At 36.6% G+C, this 24,306-nt stretch overlaps 1 protein-coding gene across 8 annotated transcripts in view; it reads right to left on the reverse strand.

Moving 5' to 3' along the window:
• Positions 1–7,342: 7,342 nt before the first annotated feature.
• GPHN (gephyrin) overlaps positions 7,343–24,306 on the reverse strand; it is a 624,681-nt gene continuing 607,717 nt past the window's right edge. For 7 of the 8 annotated variants that reach the window (XM_065872425.1, XM_065872422.1, XM_065872423.1 and 4 more), the window contains 4 exons: positions 20,418–20,482; positions 17,007–17,110; positions 9,459–9,555; positions 8,219–8,352 (listed from right to left, as the gene is read on the reverse strand). In XM_065872425.1, coding sequence (XP_065728497.1) covers positions 8,219–8,352; positions 9,459–9,555; positions 17,007–17,110; positions 20,418–20,482 — 400 coding nt within the window. Of the gene's footprint in view, positions 8,353–9,458; positions 9,556–17,006; positions 17,111–20,417; positions 20,483–24,306 lie in introns of all 8 variants that reach the window. The other variant, XM_065872421.1, reaches the window with a different exon arrangement.

Raw genomic sequence — 24,306 nt, forward strand, 5'->3', positions numbered from 1 at the left:
TACATGTGCAGGATCAAAGGGTTTCCTTTTATTTTTCCCTCAGACACTCCCTTTCCCGTCTTTTATCCTGAATGCCCTCTTTCGGATGGACAAATTCTTCCTCTAGTTGTATGAGTACCATTGGCTCTTTCTTCTTTCAGCATATTTGTTGTGTGATCCCTTGCCATTTTCTGTGCTTCCTGACTCAGGACCAGGGTACATTTCTGCATAAATCTGATTCATCTCTTCCATGTTGGTGTTACTAATTCTGATGTCTTGATGAAACTCTTCGTTTCTCACTTCTATTTTTTTCGAGGTTACTGGTATCTTAAAAAGTGAAGAAATACCAAAAGAGGGAAATAAAAATCATGGTATATTTTAAATATTTACCTTTAAAATATTAATGCTTTTTAACGTGCACAGCGTATTGAACCATACTTATAACTTTACGTGGAGATGATGTCATAGTTCTGAGTCTGAGGCACTTTGTTGAAATGAGGTCCATGACCAATTAACCTTCTGTCCTTGTTCCTCATGAGATGTGCCAACTCGCTCATGCCTGCATGGGGTCCTCTCTACTGCATGTCCTAAGCATGATATGAAGTTTTTATGCCAGGTTTTGTCTCTGGCTCCCTGGTGAGTGCTATACAAGGTCAATTCTGTTGGTCAGTATAGCAATGAGTACCTACTATTTCCTGGGGCTACAGAGGTGAACAGTCTCTGCCATCAAGTGGAAGAGGGGTGATGAAAGCAGATAATTTCAGTGGGATGCAGAGATAAGTGGAAGCACAGATAAGAGGCACAAAGTCCAGTCTGGGGATTTAGGGAAGGGTTCCTGGAGGAGTTAATGTCCAAGGTTAATCTTGGAAGATTAGCCAGCCTGAGCAAAGGCATTGAGGCATAAAATGACATGCTTTGAAGGGGTAACTGCAAATGGTCTGGTGTTAAGTGAGGGGGGAAAGTGAAGGTGGACGAGGGAGGGGCTAGATCACAGAGGACTTTAAAGACCCTAACTGGGGGCTTGGACTTGATTTGTTGCAGCAGTTTTCTGATGAGGAGTTATAGCACAGAGAGATTTATGCTCTGCATTGATCACTTTGGTATCAGTGTGAAGGACAGACTCAGGGAGGGCAATTCTGGAGGCATACAGATGAAGATGGTAGCAGTGGGACTAGAAAAGAGAGGGTTAATTTAGGAACTATTAGTAGAGTTGACAGAACTTGGTGACTAACTGGATGTGGGAAGTGAGAAGAAAGAGTGACTCAGAGGTTTCTGGTTTGGGAACCTGGGTAAATGGTGGTGCCATTAACCAAGAAACAAAACACAGGCAGAGGAAAAGGTGTAGGAGGCAGGAAGGATGAGTTCCTTGTTTGCAGGAGCCCTTGTCTAGCATGGTGCCTTGTATTCAATAGGTGTTTAGTAAATAAGAGGCTTTTTTCTTAAACCTTCAGTGGCTTCCCATGCTCTTAGGCTATTTGACATATATCATAGGGATGTGTGTGTGTGTGTGTGTGTGTGTGTGTGTGTGTGTGTGTGTTTAGTATATACCCAAGAGCCTATACATGTGTGAGCGTGATCTGGCTGCATCTCGGCTTCAGTTCTCTCCAGCTGTATCTCAGAACCCTCCCCTCTCCCTCATCATGCTTCTGTCTCCTTTCTGGTGTTGTATTCTTTAAGCCCTTTCCTCTGTCTGAAATGCTCTTCTCTCAGTTCTTAACATGCGGGGCTTATTTTCATTCTTCTGATCTGACTTCAAATGTCACCTGTTTAGAGAACCCTTTCCTCAATCCCCGGACAAGTGATTGTCTTTCAGCTCTAAATCCACCACTGCATTCTACATTGTGGTGCTGGGGCTGGAACTCAGCTAACGACATTTTTTTTTTTTTTTTTTTTTTGCCAGCTGGCTTCCTGTTAGGTTGAACAATAGGCTGCATTAGACTACAGGGAACTCGGCAAGCAGAGGGAGCGAAGAAGGGACTTGTGTTCGTTCCTGATTGCTTCTTGATTCTCTCTGTCACCCTGGTAATGGCAACTTGTTCTAGCCTTTTTTTCCCCTCACTCTCAGAATTAGCATCTGGGCAGTGCCTCTGCCTTGGAGGGTTGAGTCCTAGATCCAAGAGGTCTGACCTCTGAGCTTCCAGATTCTGATAATTCTAACCTCTTCCTCCCATCTCCCAGCCCTAGTTTTTTGTGGTATCCGCTTCCTATAGTTATTATCTCTGACATTTCCATGTTTCTTTTGTGCTTTTCCAGATCTCCAACACAGATTTAACTTATTGTTATGCTAAAGTCCCTTAGTGTAATTTCTGCCTTTCTTAATGGCTGGATCTTACACAACTGAATATGATTTAGGGCTCCATCCAGTTACTCTCTAACTATAATAGGATTTTCTTCATAGACTTTTCATAATCTGTATTTCAAAAAAATTTTTTGTTTTTGCTTTCTCATAATCTGTCTCCTCTTGGATATGAGTCTTGGTCTCATTCATCACTGTATCCTCAGAGCCTAGCATGGAGCCTTGCATACTGTAGGAACTTAATATATGCTTGTTAAATAAATTATTGAATTATTACAAAAGACTACAGGAGACATATTGCTAACTGACCATACAAAATGGCCAGAATTGAGCAACTTTTTAACCTCTTGGTTCTAGGCCAAGTTATAAATGAACTCTGTAATGATGTAACTCTGTTACAGACAGTTGAGCTCAACACTTCTTCTAAGCCTGTTAGAATATAATGTTTTATTTAACATAGATCCACCCATCATCATTGGGATAATAAGATACATAATTTATTTGCTTTGAATTCTGTATGTACATAAATCCCTACTTTCTATAATTAGGAATGATAATGACTTACCTATTAGGGTTTCATGAAGATCAAGAGTTGGTTATGGGTTAGATCCACAGTTTTTTTGGTTAGCAAATAATTGAAAAAACAAAAGCCATCCAAAGAATCCACTTGCTGTAACATGCAACATCACTTAATAGCACTTACTTGGTAAATGTAATCTGCTTATATTCTTTTTTTCATTGTGTGTTATATGATTTGAAACAACCAAAGCACAGAACCAAGAAAGCAGGTTAACAAGGAACTGCTTACAAGGAATTACCATAGCACAGGGAATTATATTCAATATCTTGTAATAACCTATAATGAAATATAATCTGCAAAAACCCACACCTGATTCACTATGCTGTACACCTGAAACTAATGCAATATTGTAAATCAACTATATTTCAATAAAATAAAAACTACAATGTCTAAGATGAGAATTGCACTCGATAGGATTAATGGTAGATTAGACATTGCAGAAGAAAAGAGTAGTGAACTTAAAGCATAGCAATAGAGCCCATCCAAAATGAAACAGACAATGAGAAAAAGAGTCCCCCCCAAATTAAGAGCACCTGTGAACTGTGGGACAATTTCAAGTGCCCTCATGTGCAGATAATTGGAGTATCTGAAAGAGAGAAGAGAGTGGGGCAAACAAAAAGTATTTAAAGAAATAACTGAAAACTTTACAAACTTGATGAAAATGATAAATCCATAGATCCAAGAAGCTCAATAAACCTCAACCTCAATAAACTGCGCCAATACACATCATAATCAAACTGATCAAAAACAACAACAAAGAAAAAAGTCTTAAGAGCAGCCAGCGAAAACATATATGCTATGTAGAAAGGAACAAAGATAAGGATGACAGCAGATTTCTCATTGGAAACAATGCAAGCAAGAAGAGGGGCATCTTTAAAGTAATGAAAGGAAAACACTATAAACCTGGAGCTCTATACCCAGCAAAAATCTCTCTCAAAAACAAAAGCAAAACAAATACTTTTTCAGACATGCAAAAGCTGAAAGAATATATCACCAGCAGACCCACACAACAATTTTAAAGGAACTCCTTCAGGCAACAGAAAAATGATACCAGATGGAAATGTGGATCCACACCAAAGAATGAAGAACCCCAGAAATGGAAACTACATAGATAAATATACACAATTCTTTCTGAAAGTCAAGCTCTGAAGGGAACAAGAAAGACTGGGTAATTGCTATGGCTAGGCAGGGGGCTAAGGGAGGTTTTCATTTTTGTTTTTAGGACATAGGAGAATTTTAAGGATGTATAAAGCTGATGGGAAAGCATGTAAGTAGGGAGAGGTGACACTATAGGTTAGATAGAGCAGAGTATAGGGCTTGGGCAGAAAGGTGGGTCCTTGACAGAAGAGGGTCAAGCACTTCTTTGTGACCTAGAGAAGGGGCTGGGTGTCTGGGCAGGGAGCCTGTCAATTTAGTGGGGGTGGCAGTCTTGTTGTAGACTTTGGTGGGTAAGTATGTACTGCTTGTATAATCATAAGAAAAAACAAACAAACATGAAAAAAAGGAACTGCTTAACTTCCACACAGCTATAAGCAAGAATCTAAAAACACCTTATAATCTTTTATTTAAATATCAACTACTAAGACAAAGAATTGTAATACATCATACATACATAATTTAAAAATAATTTTGGTCAAAGAATGCAAATAGATTATATGACATTGACTTTCACTGTGCCAAGTAGAACCATTTTATTGACCCTTAAGTTTTAAATTAAATTTCCCTTGAATCTACCTCAAATGTGTTCATATATATTTTTTTCCTTTTCTAATTCAGAAAGAAAAATGTTCCTTGTCTTCTCCAGCCTAACTGGGCCATCAATGTCCTTTAATCCAGCCCTTCCTTCCTCTTCTCCCTTCCCCATCTGGAACCTTACTCTCAAATTTTTAATATGCCCACTACTATTGTTTTTCAAGCAAATATCTTTTCTTCATCTTGTTATTGGTTCAAGCTACCATCCTGTGTCTATCTTTCTTTCCTCATGCCCAAGTTCCAAATATTTCATAGTCACGGTTTCTGTCTTGCTATCTGGCTTTTGCCTTCAACCCATTATTGAAATTGCACTCTTGCAGCTCACAAATGATTGCCTGATCAATACATTATTTTGAGCCCTCATTCTTCTTGACATTTATTTTTGACAGTTATCTTTCCTTCTTGAAACTCTCCTCCCTTGTTCTGGGACACTGCAGTACCCTGTTTTTCCTCTTCTAAAAACTGCTCTTCCTTTCATTACATCCATGGCTTTTTCCTCCAACACTCCAAAATAAGGTGCTTCCCAAGGCTCTGTCCTCTTTTCTTGGCAAGTCCTTCCTTAATAATCTTTCCTGTCTACCCTTATGTTTCAAATACTACCTTCATGTGAAGGATCCCCAAGGTTATATTCAGTTCTCTTCTGTGAACTCCTAACCTATACTTTCAAATGCCAACAGGACATGGCTACCTTAGGGCCCCTCTGACATCTCAAACACATGTCCAAACTTACCAGCTCCTCCACAAAATCCATGTTTCTGACTTTCTTTTTTTTTTGTTTCTTGTTGAACATGTTCTCAGTCAGCCAAGACTAAAGACTTTGAATCATCTCTTATTCGTCTAACTTCCTTTCCAACACTTGTAATCAGTCATAAAATTCTTTCCATTTTTTAGGTCCAGAGGCACACTCAGATGTCATGACCTTCCTATCACCATTACCCCTCTAACATTATGGTTAAGGCTATCGTCACCCCTCACCTGCACAATGATGATCACTTCTTAATTGCTGTCTCTCTTCAGTTTTTCCCCAATCCAGTCTATCCTATTCAATGCTGCCAGAGCATTTTTTTTTCCCAAAAAAATGATCCTAATACTTCCCTGATCAAGAATCTCTAATGGTTTAATTGTCTCTAGAATAAATCTAGACTCCTTACCCTGGTATTCAAGAAGTTCATAGTTTGGGCCTCAAACATGTACATTTTTGGTCTTACAAATATATCAATTTTCTGTTTCTATGGCTTAGTGTTTGGGAATATGGACTCTGAAGCCAGATTGTTAAGTTTGAATCCTGGCTCCTCCTTTTATTAGCTGTGTCACCCTGGACAAGTTTCCTAACCTCTCTGTGCCTCAGTTTCCTCATCTATAATAGGGATAATAACACTTACAAGGTTGTTGTGAAAATTAAACATATGAAAAGTGCTTAGAAAAGTGTCTGGTAAGCTCTGTATAATGTTTCATGGAACAAATATTTACTTTTGCCTATCCATATGCACATATGCCAGGAACTCTAAGGATTTGGGGATAATATCAGTAAACAAAACAAACAAAAATCATTGCCCTTGTGGATCTTAAATTCTATAATAAAAATAACAATTATTATTAATTGTACATTCTGTTTCTAGAATACCCTTCTTTCTGCATTATCACCTTTAAAATTCTACCTTGACTTCAAGACCCACTAAAATTTCTTACCCCTTGAAATCTTACCTTGTAGAAGGTTCTCATTTGAACTCCTCCAACTCTTTAAATCTGAATTACAGCATTCATCACATTTTACACATTCTACCATGTTATTATCAAATATCAAACATATCAAATATTATGCTTGCACATGTTTTTTTAATCTTCCTTGATGGACTGTAATGTTAGCAATTATCCCTATTCATTCTTGTAAATAGTATAGCATGATGTACCTTGTACTCAAGCATACAGTATATGCTTAATAAATATTTCTTGGATGAATGTAGGTAAAAAACTCCTTGCATGAGCTTTCATTTGACCTCTATTAATTAACCTTATCTTCTTTAATTGAACATATAAACTAAATTTAAAATGTAGAACATTTTATTTTCAACTTTGGAAATATCAAGTATAAGTATCAAATATTTATTATTTACAAATTGGCTTTTTTCATTACCATCATTTGGCACCTTGTCTACTAGTGGGCTAATTTTTGTTGTTTGCTTTACTAAGTACTCTATAGCATATTCAATGTCCCCCGTTACCACTGTTTGGAAAGTGCCCCTAAGTTTTTATTAAAGAAGCCATTGTGGATAGCATATATTTCAACTGTATTTTCTATAGTCAGTACAGATTTTTCCCATTTTTCACTTCCAAACATGATAAAAAAAATGTCCAGGTACTCATCTGCAATTTTATGGTTCATTACTTATTTTCCCCCTCTATTCCAAGGAACTGTAGATGTTTGAAATTTGTTTTTATGACATCTGAAATAAAAATGTAGTTTTTTTCTAAATTATCAACTATCTTTCCTCTAAATTTGCTTGCTATTCTCCAGCTATGACTGGAAAGACCAGACCAACTACAGGTTCTCTCCTACTTTCTAATCTGTATTTGCACAATGCTACAGTAAAATATAGATTATATTTTTTAAAATCTCCTTTATACCACTTAACCTTGCTAAGCCATCTTAACTATTCCTTTTATCCAGGCAGAACCCCATCAGAATGGCATAACAATCTTCTCTTTTTTTATTAACAAGGCCAACACACACTGGATTTTAAATAATGGTCGAGGATTTTTTTTTATTCATTAAGTTTCAGTATCATTACAGAAAATGTTATGGTACAGAGTTGTTTAACATTGTTTTTTCTTTGCTCTTGATTTCCACATGAATGCTGGTAACACTAATATCTGTACAAGATCAGTCTTTGATTTTATTTTTTATTCTGTACAATTTTAAATGTATTGGTTAAAAAGGCTGTCAGCACTTAAGGAAGCATTTTTTTCCCCCCAGTTTGTTTGTTCAAATAAAAGGTATCCAGTTACTGCCCAAGAGTACTGTGCCATGAGGCTACTGGGATGCGAGGCCCCCCCACCCCCGAACGCTCTGCGGGGACGGTTCTCCTTGAGGCAGGGCAGGGCCACCACCCAGTCACTCTCCATTTGGCACTGTGCACATAAACACGAGATACATGATAAAGAACAAGCAAAAGCTCTCTGTAAAGCGGTTATGAAGCATACTAAGAAGGGAAATCCAAGTGTTGCCTACGCTAGTATAAATAAGCAGACAGCCTTGATTTAAGAGCATAAGTAGTTGTATTTTAAAGATGAGAAAAACACAAGTTCTGCAGGCACCTACTGCTGTCTACTAAAAGCTATCGCTATCAGACCTAGCATTGAACACACAAAGCAATTTGCAAGAAAGGAAAAATTTGCTTTGATATAATCAGAATAGAGTTGTCTGTTAAGATTTATTTTTAGGTGTTTTCTTCTTTAAAAGGTATTTAAATTCTTTTGAAATATAGTTCAAGATGTTGACCATACAGATCAACTTTTATCCAAATCAGAAAAACTAGCTGTGCCGTTGCATATTACAGGATACAGTCAATGGTATGTAGACATGCATCAAAGCTTTCCCCCGCTGGTGACCATCATAGCCGTCCGATGACCATGACGTCCACCACCTCGCCCTTGTGGAGCTCCACGTACTGCTCTGTCTTTGGAGGAAGCATCAACAACCCGTTGGCACTGCGCATGCTCATCAGACGGCTGCTCATCTGGTTACCTAGGAGGAAACACTCGTTACAGCAGCATCAGCGTCATGGTGCGTGCATGCGCAGCCCTTGCAGTCCTTTCAGAATAAAAACTGATGAACGGAAACGCAGGTCTTCAAGAGGAAGAGAGAGGATCAGACTTCCCAGTACCTTTTCCAGGTGGCCTTGCTACTGTATCCTACTACCTTCTCACTGAACTTTAAAAATAAACATTACAAATTATTGCTTAAAAGAACAAAACCAAAATTTTACAGCATTGTGGAAAATACCATAGAATTTCTCAATTCAGGCTAAAATGTGACGTGTGTCCGAAAAGACAGGCTTTTAAACCCTATTAAAATAATACCAATAATAACAGCAGTGGCTACCATTTCTTTAGTATTTACTAAGTACCAGACAAGGTGGTAGACCTTTTACTCAACTACCTTATTTAATTCTCAACGACTCAAAAGAGGTTAGATAACTTGCCTAGGGTCCTACTAATTAGTTGGTGGCCAATTTGAATGCAAGTCTGATGGCAAAGCCCATCAGAGACCTACTCACTGTGCGCGCTGATGTTTGCACTTGATAGGACCTTTGTTTAATTTTTTCTGGAATCCCATCAAAAGTCAGGTAAAATATGACTAGAGAAGTTGGGGATAAAAGTTTAAAGTCTACAGCAGGTAACTTCAGAACTCTGAATTATCAACGTTGATTTCTCAGTCCTTAAATCTTACCAATATCTAGTGTATAGTAAAGGCTACAGAGAATCACACTCTAATTGGGCTTTAATCTCACACTGATGGGTGGCATAGCCCAGTCCCCTCCTTTTCCTACAAAGTTATGCTCAGAACTTACTGGTTGAACAAACAGATAAAAATCTTCTGTAATTTTAGATTTGTATTTCAAATGTTTATCTAGAAAATATGGCTCCATGGAATAACAAAATCTTTATTTTTATTTTTTTACTCGTCCTGTTACGCTACACTGTTTTAGGAATAAGTTAACATCTAATCTTTCAAAAGGGAAAATGTACAATAATTACAAAATTAGGTATACTCAAGGAAGGAGGTTATACATAAATTTGTGTTTTAACAGGATGGGTGTATAGAGATACCTGCAGGTGTGAATGACTAACCTGTACTCTGTGCCCAAGGTAGTGGTTCTTGGTGATGCCAAGTCAGTATACACCGATGGTATTCCGGGCGAGGATCCAGTTTTACATCACATGATAACTACAGAAAAATGAGGAAAAGAAAACAAACTTGATCACCTGATCATCTCTTAAAACTACAGGGTGGTGGCAGTTGTGCAAAGAGTTCAATGGACATGGAAATATCTTGGCATTCTGCTGTCTCCACCACTGCCACCTTATGTTCTTAATACAGGAAGTCCAGAGGTTGCATTGCTCTGGTGAAAAGAGAAAAGAAGGCTAAGAAGTTGGTACCCGCAGTAGGAAAAAGGGCAGATGAAAAATATAAAGTCTATTTTTGGATTCTAATTTTACCTCTGACCTATGAATTAAGAAATCAAAGCAGATGTTTTAACATTGAAAATAAAGGAGGTAGACCTACACAAACATACAAGCTCAACATCCATTTATCAGTGTGTCATCCAACTGTCCATCCATCCATCCATCCATCCATCCATCCATTCATCCATCCATCCATCCAGTAAAGATTTACTGAGGTGCTAATTCAGCTACTCATTCATACACTTGTCTTTAATATGAAAGGGATACTTTCTTTTTAAAATTCTTATTGGAGTATAGTTGATTGACAATGTTGTATTGGTTTTAGGTGTACAGTAAAGCGGATCAGGTATACATATACATAAATCCACTCTTTTTTGGATTCTTTTCCCATATAGGCCATTACAGAGTACTGAGTAGAGTTCCCTGTGCTATAGAGTAGGTCCTTATTAGTTATCTATTTTACAATAGTGTGTATAGGTCAATCCCAATCTTCCAATTTATCCTTCCTCACCTCCCCCCTTACCCCCAGGTAACCCTAAGTTTGTTTTCTATATCTGTGACTCTATTTCTGTTTTGTAGATAAGTTCATTTGTACCCTTTCTTAAGATTCCACATATAAGTGACATCCTATGATATTTGTCTTTGTCTGACTTACTTCACTCAGTATGATGATCTCTAGGTCCATCCATGTTGCTGCAAATGGCATGATTTCATTCTTTTTTATGGCTGAGTAATATTCCATTGTATATATGTACCACATCTTCTTTATCCATTCTTCTGTTGATGGACATTTAGGTTGCTTCCATGTCCTGGCTATTGTAAATAGTGCTGAAATGAACACTGTGGTGCATGTATCTTTTCAAATTATGGTTTTCTCTGGATATATGCCCAGGAGTGGGATTGCTGGATCATATGGTAGCTCTATTTTCAGTTTTTTAGGGAATCTCCATACAGTTCTCCGTAGTAGCTGTACCAGTTTACATTCCCACCAACAGTGTAGGAGGGTCCCCTTTTCTCCACACCCTCTCCAGCAGTTATTGTTGGTAGATTTTTTGATGATGGCCATTCTGACTATCTCATTATAGTTTTGATTTGCGCTTCTCTAATAATGAGTGATATTGAGCATCTTTTCATGTGCCCCCTGGCCATCTATATGTCTTCATTGGAGAAATGTCTATTTAACTCCTCTGCCTATTTTTTGATTGAGTTGTTTGTTTTTTTGATATTGAGCTGCATGAGGTATTTGTATATTTTAGAGATTAATCAAAAGAGATAGTTACTTTCTTTTCTCTTGATTATCAGATTATCCTATTATCAGGACTGATTATATCAGTCCAAATACTGATAAACAATCTCATTAAAGCAAATAAAAATAGTCTCATAAAAGTTATACCACTTTGGTTTGGTCACATCACTGGCACTAAAAGAATTCCTCTGAACGAGTCTTTGCTATGGAACGGCATCTTTCGTATCTTTGTAACATAGCCAATTTCTGTTCACACACATTATACAGAATGACCAATCAACCTTCAACCTGGAGCCACTGGTTTTTTTTTTTTATCTATGTCATTAAATTCATCCTGAAATCTGATCAAGGTGATAATGTGTTGGTAGCAGGTGCCTAAAAGGTATAACTTGAACAAGTTTATACAGTACATAATTATGATCTATAGCCCATCAAAGATTAGTTCAATGTTAGTGAAAACAAGACTCATTCCAATGCATGAGAATTAACATTTTCCATTAGCATAATAATCGTTTAAGTTACTCTATCTTAAAATGGTCTAGAAATCCTTTACTCAACTAAAACAGATATTGCTTGGATTAAATGATACAGTTAAAACTTGACCTGGAAATTTTTATTGAAGTGAGTTTATCTCTAATCCATTCTGGTTACTTTGTTTTAAAATATTCTAATAATCTAATTAGAATATTAAAACATTCTAATTATGCTTTTTCTCTGGAATCCAGAATAAGATTCAATTCTAGGGTGTTTCTCCTTGATTAAATCACACTCTACTCTTTCACATGATATTACTTATGTTTATACCCTATTTCATACCTACTGGGGGGTAACTTGCCATTGTTCCTAAATTATTCTGTGCTTACCTGAGGACAAAAATCTGTCTTTCAACCTGAGTGTGTGGGTGTGTGTGTTCTCCAGTACTAAACCACAAGAGCTATTCATGTGGCTGTGTCATTTGCTAAGTGTTTAAGGTTTTTCCCCAGCAATGGCACTGACTGGCTCATGGAAGTACAGTGGAGCAAATACTATACTGGGAAGATACTGGCACCTAGGTTCTACTCCCAGTTTTACCGCTGACCAATGTGCTGTATTGGCAACTTATTTTGCTTTCCCATACCTGTTTGTTCATCTACAAAATGGGGTTGTTTGTTTTAACGGAAGATATTTGTTAATTTAATAAACAAGAATCAATTGCATCAAATTAAAGTGAATGAAATTTTTTCACAGCCTCACAAACAGCTGTTCCTTTTGTAGCAAGAGATGAAGCTAATTAGATTTTTATGGTATTTTACTGAAATGCAGAATACTTTATTCACCAATATATTTAGTTACACTGACATTATAGTTCTGGTATATTACATCAGTTAGCTTAAGAAAGCACCTATTTACTATAAGCTTCAGTGCTTATAAGAATGATGTACCATGAGTAAACATACACATATATCAATATTTTGGTGGAAAAACACTGCAAATTGTGGATGTTTCACTTCTGCCTATTTCTTCTACTCTTTCAAAACTGGGCAGTGAGCTGTGGACTAGGAGTCCTCTGTTGCCTTTGAATATTTTGCTGGCACACAGTAGTCACTCAAGAGATAAAATTGTATTATTTGGTATAGTATTGTATGGTACGCTCTACATGTGAATGTCTAAGAGAGAGAATGAGAAAAAAAAAAAAAGAAAGGTCAATGAAATGAGCTGATAAGCCACAGACTGGGAGAAAATAATAGTAAAAAAAACACACCTGATAAAGGTCTGTTATCCAAAATACACAAACAATTCTTAAAACTCAATAATAAGAAGATGAACAACCCAATTAAAAACTGGGCAAAAGAATTGAGCACCTTACCAAAGAAGATATACACATGAGAAGTAAGCATATGAAAAAATGTTCAACATCGTAAGTCATTAGGAAATTGCAAATTAAAACAACAATGAGACATCACTAGATACTTACTAGAAAGGCCAAAAATCCAAAACACTGGCCACACCAAATCCTACTGAGAATGTGGAAGAACGGGGACTCTTATTCACTATGGTGGGAATGCAAAATGGTAGAGCTACTTTGGAAGACATTTTGGCAGTTTCTTACAAAACGAAATATATTCTTATCATACAGTCCAGCAATCACAGTCCTTGGTATTTACCCAAGTGAACTGAAAGTTTATGTTCATACAAAAACCTGCACACAAATGTTTATAGCAGATTTATTCATAATTGCCAAAATTTGGAAGCAACCAAGATACCCTTCAGTAGGTGAATGGATAAACGGAGGTATATCCAGAGAATGGAATATTATTCCTTGCTAAAAAGAAATGAGCTATCTAGCCGTGAAAAGACACGGAGGAACAAACGCATATTAATAAGTGAAAGAAGACAATCTGAAAAGGTAACATACTGTATGATTCCAACAATATGACATTCTGGAAAAGGCAAAACTATGGAGACAGTAAAAAGATCAAGGGTGAGCAGGGAGGGAGGAACGAATAGGCAGAGCACAGAGAGTTTTTAGGGTTGTGAAACTGTACGATATACAATGGTAGATACATGTAACTGTACATTTGTCAAGACCCCTAGAATACACAACACTGAAAGTAAACCCTAATGTAAACTATGGACTTTGGGTGATAATGATGTGTCACTGTAGGTTCATTGATTGTAACAAGTGTACCACTGTGGTGCAGGACGTCAACAGCTGGGAAGGTTGTGTGTGTAAGGATGGGGTGGGGAGGAGGAGTAATACAGGAACTCTCTGTAGTTTCCACTTAATTTTGTTATGAACCTAAATGTGCTCTAAAAACAAAATTTGTTACTTAAAAAAAGGGGAGAACATTTTTTTCCTTCCTCTTTGTCCTGTCCATCTTTTAGAGAAGTGACCTCAAAGAATTATCTAATACAGTAAATAATTAATTGCAAACACAGTGTAATAGGGCACAAAGAAGTAAATAATCAACCCTTCTTAGGGACACTGAGAAAGGCTTCACAGAGGGCATGATGCCTGAGTCTTATGACTAAGGAATTTTCCAAGCTGAGAAAAGAGATGGGGGTGATTAGGAGAGAACCTCCTAGGAAGGAGATCTCACGTCCGTTCTGGAGGCAGTAAAAAGCTTGGTATGGTCAGAGTGCAGGATGGGAAGCAGATGAAGCTGGAGGGGAAAACAGGCCTTGGGATGGAGGGCCTCCTGTGCTCACTTGAGCAGTTTGGATTTAACCCTGCGGTCATGGGAAGCATTGAAGAATTTTAATTGGAGATGCTGACATGATTAGAGTTAGAAAAGGGATTTAAAAGGAGGCAGGATTAGAAGAGAAACCATTAAACATTGGAGCCATCATTCAAACCAGCTTATTTGGCTACAAAACACAGGGGATGTGGATGGTGGAGGGCGCTTTAGGAGAATGGTGAAGATTTGGAAGACTGCAGTAAGGAATGGAAAAAGTTGATCCACAGGATATAAAAGGATCATCAAGGGGAATTTTGGCCCCTGCTGAGGTTTGTAAATTGGAAGTGATAACTTGAACAGCTGTACTCTCTTCTCTAGTTGTACTCAGTGCCCTGGGAATAAAACTGAAGGACAAAAAAGGGAGGATTGATCTAAGTTTGTGGATTCTTAGAGTTACTACAGTTCATGGAAGAAGAGGCAAAAAAAATTTGAGGGTGTTAGAAAAACACTGAAGTGATACACCACAGGATTTAGGTTGGATGAGGAAAGGGGTAAAGCCAGAAGGGACTTATGGAAAGGGAAAAGGGAAGGTGTTATAGGAGTGTTTAAATTCTTTTATATCTACTGGTAGGTAACTTGCCATTGTTCCTAAACTGTATACCAGAGTTCGTGATTTTTGAGATGGAGCACTTCAGGGTATTAAAAAGGATATGTGTATTGAGTTGCTGAAGCAGAAATAAAGTTATTTAGAATTATGAAAATAAAGCAACTGATTATAAGAGGTGAGGGAGAGAAGACTTTTAGACGATTGCCAAGACCTGACAGTCTTGGGAAGGTTTGATGGTGGTAATGAGGGCAAGGTGGAAGCTCCAGGAGACTCAGGGAAGAGGCTGGGCTAAGCTGCGCAGATTGGAGGAGAGAGTTTGTGGGAGACAGATGACCAGAGGGGATTCTATTAGAGTGGAGGGCCCACGTGATATGCTCCAGGCCCTGGTTGGTACTAAGGGCCCGGACTCTGCTCAAGTCTAGTCAAAACTTCCAAAGAGTGGTTAAAGGAGCTTTACACTAACTTTTAAAAGTACTAGAGAAGTTATGAGGCACTGATTTCATTAATCCAACAGAGAGGCGCTCGAGCTCATCTGCCTTATAAATCATCTAAAATCTATCAAGTAACTTTAAAAATTCTTACACCTGTTGGTGCAGATCAGTTTTAAGTTAATTTTTCCAAAGTTTCTATAACCTAGTTATATTTTTCATCTCCGAATAATAATAAAACTGGTTTATATTTCTTATAAATCATAGACAGTTCTATCATTTTCAATATTTTTTTAATCAATCCATAGGCCATTATATTCTCATATAACAGGTATCCAATTATACCTTTTGATGTTCAATGACTGATCATTTTTAAAGCTGAATAATGCTCCATTGTACACATACACTTCTTTTTCCCTATCCATTCATCTGTTGTTGGAAATTTGGGTTGTTTTCTTATCTTTGTATAGTGAATTATGCTATAATGAACATTGGGGTGCAAATATCTGTTTGAGATCCTGATTTCAATTCTTTTGGACATATACCCAGAAGTGAGATTGCTGGATCATATAGTAGTTCTACTTTTAATTTCTGAGTAACCTCCATACTGTTTTCCATGAGGCAACACGGATCAACCTAGAGGACATGATGCTAAGTGAAATAAGCCAGTTACAAAAATACTGCATGATTCCACTTATAGGAAGTATCTAAAATAGTCACTGACAGAGGCAGAGAATAGCATGGTGGTTGTCAGGGGCTGAGGGGAGGAGGGAAGGGAAATTGTTGCTCGATGGATATAAAGTTTCTGTTATGCAAGGTGAATACGTTTTAAAGAATCTGCTGTACAACATATTACCTATAGTTACCAATGTGGTATTGTGCACTTTAAAATACTTTAAGAGGATAGTTCTCACATTAAATGTTCTTAGCATGAAATAAACAAACAAATCAAAGAACACAAAGAAATGTTTGGAGGTGATGGATATGTTTAGTACCTTGATTGTGATGACGGTATCACAGGTGTTTGCATATGTCCAAATTCATCAAAATGTCTACATTAAATATGTGCAATTTGTGTATATCAATTATACCTTAGTAAAGCTTAAAAGAAAGAAAAGTACTGATTTAGTATTATAGTTTAAATTGCCAGGAAAATTGTTCATTAGTTATTACATAGAAACTGTGTTACATAATTAGTTTACTAGTAGTAGTAAAGCAAACTGAAGTTAGTGTTGGTGGAGAAGGGGACTATAATTTCAGAGTGATTTTTACTGCAGGTATAATTCCTCAGCCGTAGTGGTCCTTTTTCCAAACAATATGGTCTCCCTTTTCTTCTGCTTCACTAGAGTCTCTTTCTTGTCCTTTAATTGTCTTTTTCTGAACTGTTTAAAATTTATCAGCGGGGTCACAGAAAAAGTGATCAGCTAAATTGCTGTTCTCTCTAAGTTTACATAGGGGAAATTCTTGTCCCTCCTTCCATATAGGTTTAGTATTAGTTTAGTATTCTATTGACCATTTTGTCATTACGTATCCACTCCTAAATGGACTTCTAGCTGGAGAAAATTATTCACTTTAGGAGTCATGGAATAATGTGGGAAGGGAATAAAAGGGACTCCTTTCCCTCTGTTTTCTATCATGAAGAGGGGACTATAACCACATTTTTCCTCAAAACTAATATAAAATTCTAGATGTTTGTTTTGGGCAGTTAAAAAAATCATACTCTAATTTGTTATTAGGCTTCAATTTTGGTTTCCGGTCATTAGAAAACATTACCCTGGCTTTGATGATGGTTGGCCGAGGATCCAAGATGCCTTGCATCTTTCTCAGTGCAGGCACAACAAAGAGATTGCAGGTAACCACGGCTGACACAGGATTCCCTGAAAGTCAACCAAGCAGTTATTTATAGTACACACATAAAAATTTGCCATATAATTATGACTGTCTATACCTTCAGGTATCATAGAGAGTGAAACGACTAACCACTAGCATTCCTCTTCTGAATCACCTTGAATCCAAAAGGATGCCAGAATAGAGCTGTAGTTGACCAAATGCCACAGAGGGTGTAAATATTTGGATCTAGCAGTGAAATGCAGAGACTTATGATGCACGGAAGCTGTTTGACACCATTTATATCTGTTTTCCTGAGAGCCGTACATTGAAAGCCTTTAGTAATGAGTTTGCACTTGCTATTTTTAAAATGTTCTAAAATTACCATAGTAGTACATGCTCAGTGCAAAAAAAAATTAGCAAGTAGGATAAGAATAAAGAAATTTATCCATAATCCCCTCTAACCAAAATTTTCTTTAAACTAAAAAAAAAAAACAACAATGATTTAAGACGTGAAGGACTTGAAGTTGAATACTCTTAGGAACTGAATTATGTTCCCTTCAAATTCATATGTTGAAGTCTTAACCCCCAATGTGGCTGTATTTGGAGAAAGGACCTCTAAAGAGGTAACCAGAATTAAATGAGGTTGTAAGGGTGAGGCCCTAATCCAATAGGACTGGTGTCCTTATAAAAAGAGGAAGAAACACGAGTGTGTATACACAGAAGAAAGGCCATGTGAAGACACTGAGAGAAGGTGGCCATCTGCAAGCAAGGAAGAAAGATCGTAACAGAAACCAACCTTGCTGGCACCTTGATCTTAGACTTTCAGTCTTCAGAACTGTGAAAAAATAAATTTCTGTTGTTTAAGCCACCCAGTCTGTGATATTCTGTTATGGCAGCCTGAGCAGATTAATACAAATACCAAGTTTATTTGCAGTTATAAGAAAAATTTGAGGAATTCAACTGTACCTCTCCAAGAAGAAATCTGGGTGTGTCATGAACTTCAAAGAGAGGTATGGTGGGTTATGAAAAAAATGACTGAGCTGAGAATAACAGATTTCACTTCTCGTGTGGTATTGTTAACTCACCAAGCCACGTGACCCAGGCAAGAGTTCCAAACCTTTCTGGGTCTAACGTTACTCATCCACAAAATGAAAGGTTTGGATTATATGATTCTTAATATTCCTTTTGGTTCTAAAATTCAAATTTTACTAATACTTTTATACAGTGGTATGTGAGTATGCATATATATAGAGAGAGAGGGGGTGGGGAATGCTTATTATATTTTAGGTTACCTTGGCCTGGCTTTGTGCTGCTAATTTCATCATCAAAATAAAAGCAATGGTCAGTTTAGCCTATTACTAGCTAAAAGCATACCTTTAATTTTCTTCTACCCACAAAAGCAGTTAAGAATAGATTTTTTTTAAGTTGTTAAAAAAAGTTGTGATGAATGACATTGATTATTTCAATAGAAAAAGTGAGTTGTCCCACAGGACAGCAGACTCTTAATGAGAATCAATTGCTTTCCTCTTGCCTCAAAATATAAACAGATGGAAATTTTTCTGGAAGAGCAAAAAAAGGAAAAATACAAGAAAAATAAATAAGAAAGCTATTGCTCAACAATGATTACAGTATTCTTGTAATGATACTGTTTTATAAAATTACTCTATAAAAAATGAATTGTTCTATATAAGAAAAGAGACTGGAAAAATCAACAACAAGAAAAGTGCAAATAGTGGTTATTTCACGGGGAGGGAGATTATGGATAACATTTCTTAATGCTTATCCGTGTTTTCTAATGTTTTTACAGTGAACACATGTTACTATAGTAATTTTAAAAAGTTAAAAAAAGAACAAGTAGATAACACATAACTTTTCAACTGCATTAGAACTTATCAAGATTAGTAATGGCTTTAATTGCAAGGACCTTAAGAAACCAAAAATCCAATTCTGAGTTTTCAAATCCTTATAAAAAGAACCACTTTGCTGGTTCTACAATCTGAACATGTGAATTGTTGCTGCCCTCTTTTGGTACTTTCAGGCTGAGCAGTGAAAATCTCAAAATAAAGTAGCAATTTGAAAATAGGCTATTTAATTATAACTTCCTTGGCAGATCAACAACACTTAGTAATGGCAAAATAGGCTCCCACCATAACATACTTTGTAGGTCAAGTCATATCTTCAGTAGACAACAAAAACAGTCTCTTCTAGTCAAAATGAAGCTAGGAAGATGATTTCATTTCTCTATATAATGGTCTTCAGAGTATCTAGGGATGTATTAAAGGCCCTAAGGAGTTTTGTACCACAGAAATCGTTTGAAGACTAAAACTTTATTTACATGACCTCGCTCTTAAAATTTCCTATATGAGAGAAACATACTCTCCTTTATGCTTACAGATAGGGGCTTTAAACATGTTTTTAAAGTTCTAAAATTTTCTGCCTGCCTTCTTTTCTTTCTATCTCTATTTTGAGCTTTATTTAATATAGAAAAGCAGGTAAATATCCCAAAGCCACCAGACTTGTACATCTGAAAGGAATAAGTAGGTTATTTTCTAAAGGAATGTATGCCAAAAAATAGAGAATGGGACACTGCTACAGATCAGAGGATAATTTTTAAAATTGAAAAAAATAAGTAGATACATAAAACTTCTAAACTGCTTTAGAATTTATCAAGATTAGTAATGGCTTTAAAACCTGGCTTTAAATTAAATGCACAGCCAAAGTCCAAAAATTGTAAACTGAACCACTTTGCTTTTTCTATAATCTGAACACGGGAGTTTCTGCTCACGTGGGAGAGGGTGGGGATAATGATGTGGTCAGACTGTTGATGCCTGGGATTTGGCTGAGAAGCATCAGTACTTGCAGCCCCTCCTGTGTTGCTGCTCTCCCCAACCAGTCCAAATCTGGTGAGAACCAAAGGCAGCTTTGTACTTTTTTGTTCTAGTATTTCCATGGGCGATTTAAGGCCCTTTGGCCCCTTGAGCATAATACTCTAGTTGTGAATGGTAATTATACTGCTAACTTTGACCAATTTCCTGTAAGGAAAAGCAGGTGCCCTAGAAAGAGGTAGTGACACTTAACTCCTGATTATCATCTTAGGGTCTGAAATGTGCTTTGAAAGATACTAATTTGACTTTCACACCAACCCTAATTAGCCCCATTTTATAGATGAAGAAACAGCTTCAGAGAGGTTATGTGATTTGTCCAAGGTCATACAGTATGAAAAGCTGGGATTTGAACCCAGGTGTTTCAGATTCCAAATCATGCGCTCTGATAGGGGACTGGTCACCTGGGAAACAAAAAGATTTTGGTTATTTTTCCAGAAAAAGCAAAAGAAACTATTTCAATTATTCTTACCTGGTAGTGCAAAGATTATTTTTCTTACACCATCAATATCCAAAGTTGCAAATGTCGTTGGCAGGCTAGAGGAAAAGTAGAGGTTGTTTGTTAGTGACTGCTAAGCAACCTGAGTAGTAAGTTAAATACTGCAGTTTTCTTGTTACGTGGTTTTCATACAGGTTACCTATTGTGTGAAAGTTCTTTTCTGTTGACTCTCCTTTAAATCTTTATAACCTGAAGTGTTTCGAGAGCATTTAAATAAATTCTTTTTTAGCATCTTCTGTTTTCAGGTAACCAAACTTCCTGGTTTTCTGTAGTTTACATTGTTTTCCTTCTTGCCAGTGCCATAGAAGCATATGCCAAATCCTGGAGTTTCCCCACCCCTCTAGTTAACAATGTCTATACGTTTTTTTTTCTGCTGGAGAATAACAATCATTCTTTTTATCTGAAGACTACCTGGTAATACATGTCTATCAGATAACTACCTATTGTTCAAGATGAGTATTTCTCAGCCCTTTAAGACTATACTCAGAAATAAACATAAAAGTTTCCCTCCTATGAAGGGAATGTTTTGAAATGTCAAAATAAATAAAATACCATGACTAGAACAAAATTAAAGCAATAGTAATTTAAGAACATTATCAAATTATACTTCCTCAAAAGTCTTACATGAACGCTCATCATGGGGGTGTGCAGAGGGGTGTGAGTGTGAAGAGGGCAGGTGGTTAATAATAGTGATTTTTTTAATTGATTACCCTTAATATAGAATTTCAGCTAAAATTTTTATTATATTAATGAATCTTGAGTGATGCAAAATTCTTAGGGAATGCTGAGATTTAAAAGTAGCTGAAAAATTACCCTTTTAAGCACCCAAATTGTTTTTCTTTTTACTATTTTTGCTCGTTGGTTGAAAGAAGAAAGGATCACTCACTCATTACCTTTTGCAATAATATGATGAACATTAATATTTTCGATGAATTACAGCCATCATTATGGATTGATTCTACTCTGCTATGATACAGAGATTTTGGGTCACAGGGGTATTAAACCATAACATAACAGTACACGTGGCGGTGTTTCTATAGTTCTTGTTTCTGTTTTTTTCCCCTAGTTTTTTTTCTGTAGGTCCCCTTAATGCTAGACTGCCATCATCTTGACCCTTAAAGCTGGCCTTTGGTTTGGGAACCAGAGAGCAGTAGTAATAGTTATATTGTTGGAATGATAATAATAATAGTAATAATAGAAGTTACTATTTTTAAAGAAACATCTAAGCATTATATCCATTATTTCACTTAATTCTTACAATAATCCCATGAGGTGACAATTGTCATCCCATTTTACAGATGAGGAAAATGAGAGAGAGATTAAGCAATTTGGCCAAAATTACTCAGATACTAAGATTTGAACCAAGGTTTTTCTAACTTTATGGCTCATAATTAGATAAGGCTCTCATAGGGTACACTGTGAAGTGTTATTACATGGACTTCGTAACATCTATTCTTGGCTACTCTGAGGCCTTTTTTTTGCTTACTTCCTGATTCTTTGCTGTGTTTTAGAAAACTGAGATTAGAATGTCATATCCATTTATAGATAGGTTATTTGGCAATGACTGTTACTGTGTGATGAAAATAATTTCCAAGATACATTTTTGACAACAGCTATGCTCACTGTAGATGACCCATAAAAAACTGTGATTGGTAGATCTGGTTGATAATATTCCAAATGCTGTTTGAGTATCTCCGTGTCTAAAAGGAAAGAGGTTAATTGCATTCTGAATGTACTGTATGTGGGAAGAGCAAAGCTAAATTGTTCTTGAGCTTTTTATATTTCTTCTTATTCTACTATTAAGTAGCAATTACCTTTAAATTCTTCTTATCTTCAGACAAGTATAAAATTCTGGACAATTAAAGGAAGCCCATTTAAACTTCTAAACCACTTTTTTTTTAATAGCAAACTAACACACATAATAAGATTGAGGAGGGAATGCATAACACCTTCCTTCTACTGTATTTAAAGCCAATTTAAATCATCTTTTGAACCTTGCAGACAGCTACTGTGATTTCTCTGAAGGTACTCATTTTAAAAAGATTCCATTACAATAAAACATTTTGTTATGTGCGCTGCTATCATGAGTGTTTTATTGCTAGACTGTGAAGTTTTTGTTTAGGATCTGGAAAGCCATTTCCTTGAAACTCAACACCTATTGTTCATTTTTCCTCTTGAGATCAGAATGTAACAGCTTTTATACAATAACCGAAGTCACAGAAGTCCTACAGCTGAAGTAAGTGGTAAATAATAGACTAAAAATAAAATGAATACCAAAATTATACATCATGGGTGCTGAGATTAATTTAAATAATAGATAATTTAAATAATAGATATTATACAAATATTTCTCCTCTAGAGGTGAGGGTAAGTAATGTCAGCTTCTTTCTCACTGCAAAGGAATAATCAATTCAATTTTTGAGATTAGTGAGAAGTACACTGACATACTTTTGGGATGTCCTCTGTATTCTAATCAAATTAGTACTGCCCATGGGGACAGAGTAAAAAAAAGCCTGTGTACTCATAGCATAATAATATTTGCTTAAGACAAGATATTCTTAATAGGAATGATCCCAATCCAACACCTTCAATAGTAAAAGGGCCTTGTCAGTGGCAGCATATCAGTGCAACTACAGAAATATAATGCCAAGAATTCTAAATTCTATTACATTGTGGAGAAGGCTTTAGGGACAATCTTAACTTCATATTTAAATGTAAAGCCTGATCTCTGCCTTAGAACTGACACAAGGTATCCAATAAATCAGGGAGATTAGGAGTGCTGGCTTGACACTTAAAAAAGGTTTCTGGAATTTGCTGCTAGTTCCCACGGCTCACTTGTAACAACTGGTAAGTCCCACCTCTACTTTCTCTTAGGGTTCATATGAGCACCCATCAGAGTATGACCCTGAACTAAAGCATCATTACTGTTGTCCCTGACAGCATGGAGGTGTGCTGGAATGCTCACCCACACACTGAGGGCTTTCAACAGTGTTTTTATAATGTTTACATACCACAGGTTTATAGAGGAGCAGGGGTCTCAACAGGCAGGCTGTTGTTTAAAGACATGGCCACACATATTTTATCAACACCAATGTTTGCATTCTTTGAGGATTTACAATGGATTACAGAACCTCCATTAGCCCTTCCTGAGGGAGCTATTAGTTTTCAGGAGATATGTAAGATCTAGGTATGTGGTTACTTTTCTTTCCTCTTGGGAGGTAGTAAGAAGCAGTATGAAACACTATTCATGAAGTATTCTTACAAAAAGAAAAAATTGAATCTGAATCTACTCGAACCTTTAGATCTAACTTCTGATGTACAGAATATACTGGAGAGAGACAGGAACAAATTAAATGCCACCACAAGGAAGCAATCAGCCAAATCCATTCACTAGGACAAAACTAGGACAAAAGATTCAGTTGCTTCAACAAGTCAGTGGCATGCCAAAAAAGGGGGGCGGTGGTTGGTAAATGTTCCTGTTTAATAGAAACTTAACCAAATACAGTGAGTAGACCTGACTTGAATCCTAATTCAAATAAAACATATGTAAGAAGGCATACTTTTCCTTGACATTTGGGAGAATTTTCAAATACGATCACGGTATTAGATGATACTGAGGTATTCTTATTTATTCTGTTACCTGAGATAATACCATTGTGATTATGTAAGAAAGTACTGCTGTTGTTATTAATATTTGAGATGTATACTAAAATGACATGTCTAGAACTTGCTTTAAAACAATCCAGCCCTCTGCCCCCCCAAAAAGGTGAAGAAGAGGATTGATAAAACAATTACAGAAAAATGGTTACTGAAGTTGGGCGATGGGTATATGGGGGTTTCACTGTACTCCCTGCTTTTGTGT

Source organism: Phocoena phocoena, chromosome 2, assembly GCF_963924675.1.
Source record: "Phocoena phocoena chromosome 2, mPhoPho1.1, whole genome shotgun sequence".
Classification (NCBI taxonomy): Eukaryota; Metazoa; Chordata; class Mammalia; order Artiodactyla; family Phocoenidae; genus Phocoena; species Phocoena phocoena.